General features: G+C 46.7%; 1 protein-coding gene across 2 annotated transcripts; it reads right to left on the bottom strand.

Moving 5' to 3' along the window:
* Positions 1–4,433: 4,433 nt before the first annotated feature.
* On the bottom strand, positions 4,434–5,408 carry LOC105716833 (zinc transporter ZIP1-like). Of its 2 annotated transcripts, XM_012451642.2 has the most exons (2): positions 5,228–5,408; positions 4,927–5,096 (listed from the first exon to the last, which is right to left on the bottom strand). In XM_012451642.2, the coding sequence occupies exons 1-2, from the start codon at positions 5,406–5,408 to the stop codon at positions 4,927–4,929; spliced, it is 351 nt and encodes a 116-aa protein (XP_012307065.2). The 2 variants fall into 2 exon arrangements, with proteins under 2 accessions (XP_012307064.2, XP_012307065.2); XM_012451641.2 differs by having other exon boundaries at positions 4,434–5,408.
* Between the last annotated feature and the right edge of the window lie 808 nt (positions 5,409–6,216).

Consider the following 6,216-nt stretch of genomic DNA (forward strand, 5'->3'; position numbering starts at 1 on the left):
ATGAACTCATGAAAGCATCTAGAAAAAAGTAAGTTCCAACTGCTGCAAAAACAAAACAGGTGTCTAATTGCTTGATTCTCCAATAGCCTGAGTTCCTCCAAAAAGCAGAGCTTAAGACAAGGATTTGCATGCAGGTGGTTTGTTTTGGGAAATGACCACTAAAATAAAAAATGAGAGTTAGAAAGAGTAAAAGGAGAGAAGAAAGAGCTGGTCCAAGGTTGCATCATTGAATTGCTCTGTAGGCAACTGGGGCTCAATCTCACCAGGGGGCTTGCTAAGCAGCTTTGTAGGATGCACTGTCAGATAGACCTTCTGAGACAAAGAAAGAAGAAGCATTTGTCCTCCAATTGCCACCCTGATGGCCAAACATTGCTCTCTGGGTCTCTAATTCTCTCATGCATGCGTCAGAAAGGTTGAGTGGGTTCCTTTGGGATCCTCCTGGATGGAAGCAAAGAAACCCTAGAGCAGAAAGCAAAGAATACACTACGTTTCCAAGTGAATCCCATTACAGCTGGTCACTGAAGCAAGAGATGGAGTGAAAAAGTGGATGTGAGGGGCTCCCGTGGCACTTTAATCGCCATGCCAAAGCCAGTCAAGCAATCATTTTCTTGCTCCTCTACTCACTCCTTCCCTAAACCCCATCCCTGAGGAGATGAAGGAGGGAACAACTAGCAAAGATTGAAGAAACCAAAGCTAGCCCTTCCCCAGTTGATGCTTCCCTCTTGAGCTAGCAGAAGGCAAAAGCCTCAACTGTAATCAATACATGGGAACAGTTTAGTTTAATTCCTCCATTTAAGACATTGTTTTATGATAAAGTGAAAAGGGCCTAGAAAAGTCCTGAGGCCTGCCTGAGTTTTCTTCTAGGAACATGGGGGTGAACAGGCTCCCAGAGTGGACTTCAAAGAAGTTGGATGGTGTAAGTTGGATAAAGCTGCTTCACGATTACCTCCTCCGAGCTTGTTCATCCTAATAGGAGACATTAGAAATATACAGAATGCACCTGATGGAACAAGAAGACAGTGATAGTGGGGGAGGGGGAATGTGTTGTTAGGTGACTTCCTTTTACAACACAAAAATGGAAGCCAAAACTCACGTCCATTTCACATTTCTTTGCTTTTTCAGATGGTGTTCATTCCGCCTGAAATATCCTGCTCCACCATCAGATCCACCTCCCTTATCATTTGTCCCCTCCTGAGACTCGGAGGGTTTTGCTATTATCATTATACAGTATTGTCATATATATAGTCTGCCTTACACTAAAATATTTATGGAGTTTTTTAATAGAGCAAAAATGACACACATTAAAAGGCACGGAAAAGGAAAGGCAAAAAAATAATAAAAAAAAAAAACAACTGCAGGAAATTACAGCAAAATACAGAGCCAGACCGTGTCTGTTGCTCTACACACACCTTAAATTACTGATAGGTGCTATGGGCACAGTTTTGGCTCTAAACTCACGAGCAACTGATACGAAAAAGGGAACGTGATCCAGTCTCAGTCGGCATCCATAAGGCAAAATCGCACCACTTCTCAGGAAAAGCAGAGCTAGTTCTGATTCTGAAGTCAAGTGGACGATTGCCTCCAGGGTTCTCCTAAAGAGATACGCAATGTACAGAAATTGAACAACATGCTCCACAATATCTTTTCTGTTTATCTTATTTATTTATTTTATTTATTTATTTATTTATTTTTTGAGACAGAATCTTTCTCTGTTGCTCAGACTGGAGTGCAGTGGTGTGATCGTGGCTCACTGCAACCTCCGCCTCCCGAGTTCAAGTGATTCTCGTGCCTAAGCCTCTCGGGTAGCTGGGATTACAGGGATGTGTCACCATGCCCGGCTAATTTTGGTATTTTTAGTAGAGACAGACTGCTGGTCTCAAGTGATCCACCTGCCTCAACCTCCCAAAGTGCTGGTATTCCAGGCGTGAGCCACCTGGCCCAGTTAACATCTTTTCTACAGAAACTTCTTATAATGTCCCTCAACTTGTAACACAGACATGACAAACAGGAGAGAATCACCAAGACCAGGTTGACTACAGACACCTTCGGGCCACCATGTGCTATAGCTTTAAATCCCCTTCATCGCACTCACCATTTCTCGTTGCAATCATTTCTACATGCATCTTTCTCCCTTTTATTTTTGTATTATTTATTTAATTTTTGAGATAGGGTCTCACTCTGTTGCCAAGGCTGGAGTGCAGTAGTGCAATCACAGCTCACTGCAATCCCAGGCTTAAATCATCCTCGCATCTCAGCCTCCTGAGTATCTGGCAACATAAGTCTGTGTCACAATGCCCACTAATTTTTTTAAATTTTTTATAGACACAGTATCTTGAGGGCTAAAAACCAGTTCTCATTTCTGTCTGTGCCACCACTGCCAAACATGTGGCTTGGTATGCATATCGCAACATGTTTTCTGCATAAATGAGAGAATTACAGATTAATGCTTTTAATTAATGTGAGGCAACATAGAGAGAAGGAGACAAATGATTGGATGACATTGAGCCTGGAGCTCTTGAGAAACGAAAATCGTGCACAAATGAGATCAGCCGGCCTCTAAGCTGCAGGAAGCAAGGCAGGGTGGAATACTGTTAGCTTCCAGTCAACTTCTGAGTGAAAGAATCGAAATGCATAGTACAGAGATCATAGTTTACAAAATGTCTCAAAATTTGTCATCAACACCCATGTTGGTTACTTATTTCTCGCAGCTATATCCTCAAAATGGTGAACAAGACACAGGCTTTATTTCCAAAGAACATACTCTTTGAATCCCTTTGTTTTTCTTTTTTGAGACAAAGTCTGGCTTTGTCGCCCAGGCTGGAGTGCAATGGCACAATCTCGGCTCACTGCAACCTCCACCTCCTGGGTTCAAGTGATTCTCCTGCCTCATCCTCCTGAGTAGCTGGGATTACAGGTGTGCACCACCATGTCCGGCTAATTTTTTGTATTTTTAGTAGAGATGGGGTTTCACCATGTTGGCCAGGCTGGTCTTGAACTCCTGACCTCAAGTGATCCACCCGCTTTGGCCTCCCAAAGTGCTGAAATTACAGGCATGAGCCACCGCACCCAGCCTTGAATCTTTTTTTTTTTCTGGAAACATCTTTTATTTGGGTAACAGGTCCCAAAACAGGTCAGTTAATAAAATAGATTCTAGGTTTCCAGGTTCAACCTGGAAACCATCATTCTCAGCAAACTGACACAAGAACAGAAAACCAAACACCACATGTTCTTACTCATAGGCGGGTGTTGAACAATGAGAACACATGGACACAGGGATGGGAGCACTACATACTGGGGTCTGTTCGGAGGAAATAGGGGAGGGACAGTGGGGGGTGGGGAGTGGGGGAGAGATAGCATGGGGAGAAATGCCAGATATAGGTGAAGGGGAGGAAGGCAGCAAATCACACTGCCATGTGTGCACCTATGCAACAATCTTGCATGTTCTTCACATGTACCCCAAAACCTAAAATGCAATTTAAAAAATAAAAATAATAAAATAGATTCTAAAGAATATGGCCCTATGCACAGCCCTCCCTCCCAAAAAATAACCCCGGGGGTAGACATTGCCCTTCCCCCTTGGGCTTTTCGAGTATATTTTAAAAAATGTTTTGGCAGCTCAGTGTTTATCATCTGGGCATGGGACACCATGTCCATGTCCCATATTCCTAGGGTACAGCAGCAGTAGGTGGCTGCCGCTTTCCAACCTTCCCCCTACCCCAGCGCAGCAAATATTTCTGCCCCACCGCATGATCTAGGACCAAACTAAAGAATGAGCAGGCCCCCTTCACTGAGGGGCTGGGCAGGGCTCAGTGCCACGTTACTGCGCTTTGAGAAAGAGGGAGGGGATGTTTGGCACTTTAAAAATAGAGGAGTTAGCAGGACTGGAGAGGTCAGAGAAGATACCAGAATTGGCAGGGAGAGACCATTTGGCACTAGTCCCCTGGGAGATGGGAAGAGGGAGACAGATATGAGGGTAGGAGCTAAGAAAAGTAGGAGGGTTCCACTCCAAGTGGCAGGGTGCTGAAATGGGCTAGGACCCACAGGACACTGACTCTAGGTTTACAACCTCTCCATACCCCTGTCCCACAGCAGCTGGTGCCCACCTCCAGCCTCCCATGTCAGCCTGTCCTCATGTATAGTGTCCAACCTCTGATTCTAGCAATCAAATGTCTTCCCCAAGTCTAATGTCCCCTGATCATGTCTCTACTGACTTGACCATCTCTTGTTCCTTGGGACTGGGGCCAGCCTCTTGTCTGCCCACTTCTTACTCATTAGTCAGATAGCCCCAAAGGCTCTAACTTTAGCTCCCAGAGAACTTTTTGGTTCTCAGTACTTCCCTTCCCCATTCCTTCCTATTCCCCACACACTGGGGGAGGGAAGGGAGAACAGGGTTACATGATCATCAATCTCCCCTGCCCCTCTCTTGAAGCTTCCTAGATTTGGATGAAGAGCAGGTCAGTGAGCAGGGCAAAGCCTGCTAGGAGCAGAATGACCTTGAGGATCCTTTGCTCAGAACTGGCCAGCTCCTGGGGCAGGATTTCCAGAAAGGTGATATAGAGAAAGGTGCCAGCTGCCATGCCCTCTAGCACAGACTGGGCCAGCTGGTGCGGAGGTCCTGCCCACTCTGCCAGATCTGCACCCAGCCCGATGCCTAGAGGTGTCATGCATGAGAAGAGGATCCCACAGCCAGCCACCACCTGTGCCCCAAGGTGGCTCTGTAGCAGCCTGAGGGACAGACTGACAGCCAAGATCCCCTTGTGGAGCAGCAAAGCCAGGCACAGCTCCATGGCCCAAGCCCAGTCTCGCTGCAGCCCTACTGCCAGCCCTTTGAACACAGAGTGGAGGGCCAGGGAGAAGACCAGGACACAGGCATGCAAGGCTGAGGGGGTTGCTGGGGCTCCACTTGCCTGTAGAAACCCTGGTCCATCATGCCAATGCTGTAACCCACCATTCACTGTTCCCAGCAGAGCCCTTGTTTCCTCCAGAGGTGGTGGCCCTGACTGCTGCTTGTAAGCCAATGTGATCTGCTCCATCACCAGGACCAGGGAGAAGCCCATGGCCAGGATGAACTCTTGCAGCGAGAACCGGAGCGTCACGTGCAAGGCTGCCGGGGCCTCACCTATAGCAGTCAGGTGGTCAGGCAGCAGGTCCAGGAGACAGGTGGCCAAAAAGACGCCCCCCGCAAAACAGCTTACTAGGCTCAGGGCTTTCTGGCGGGAAGCTGAGGCTTCATGGTTAGCTCTTGGCCGGCACAGCACACAGATGGGCACCAGGCTGCAGAGAAGGGTGAGCACCAGCAGCAGCACCAGGGCCCCCAGCTTCACCTCCAGCCCCACAGGCACTGGAGGCTCTGAAGCTACTGCCTCTGGGTGCCACATCAGGAGCTCAGGCTCTCCCCAGGGGCCCATGGTGCTTCTGCCAGTTCCAGTGACTCTCAGACCTCTCGAGGGTCTCACGACATGGTCTCCATGCACTTCTGGCCTAGAGTCGGGGCGAATCTTTTGTAAAAAAATATTTTTTCTTGCAGTCCATCCTGTGAGTCTCTACATCTACTTTATGGTCATTTATAAATATATATATATATATATATATATATATATATATATATATATATTTCTTTTTTTTTTAACAAGGTCATCAACCAAGCATTCTCCTAACTCCAGCCTTTGCAGAAAAGTGATTGATTGTCATTGAATCTTTTTAAAGTTGAGTGAAGTTTCTTCAAATCATAATGTTTGTTTCGTTTTTAAATAAAAAAGGTCCAGAGTGGTAGCTCCCTCCTGTAATCACAGCACTTTGGGAGACCTCGAGTTTGAGACCAGCCAGGGCAACATAGTGAGACCTTGTGTCTACAAAATTTAAAAATTAGCCAGGCATGATGGCACGTGCTAATTTTTTTCTTAGGAGGCTGAAGTTGGAGGATTGCTTGAGCCCCGTAAGTCAAGACTACAGTAAGCTGTGATTGAACCACTGCACTCCGGCCTGGGCAACAGAGTGAGACCCTGTCTCAAAAACAAAACTAAAAAAGAACACTATTTACTACACTGCTAAGTCAAAACTCACACCAAGACTTATCATGCTGCTCCTCCAACCAAAGAGACCCGTCTAAGTGAAATTCAGAGATGGCTGAAACTCTAAGATGAATTCTTAGAAGAAAAGGGGCTGGGCGGGGTGACTCATTCCTGTAATCCCAGCACTTTGGGAGGCTGAGGTGGG

Source organism: Aotus nancymaae, unplaced genomic scaffold (genome assembly GCF_030222135.1).
Source record: "Aotus nancymaae isolate 86718 unplaced genomic scaffold, 86718_ANA_hifiasm-v0.15.2.pri h1tg000036l, whole genome shotgun sequence".
NCBI lineage: Eukaryota > Metazoa > Chordata > Mammalia > Primates > Aotidae > Aotus > Aotus nancymaae.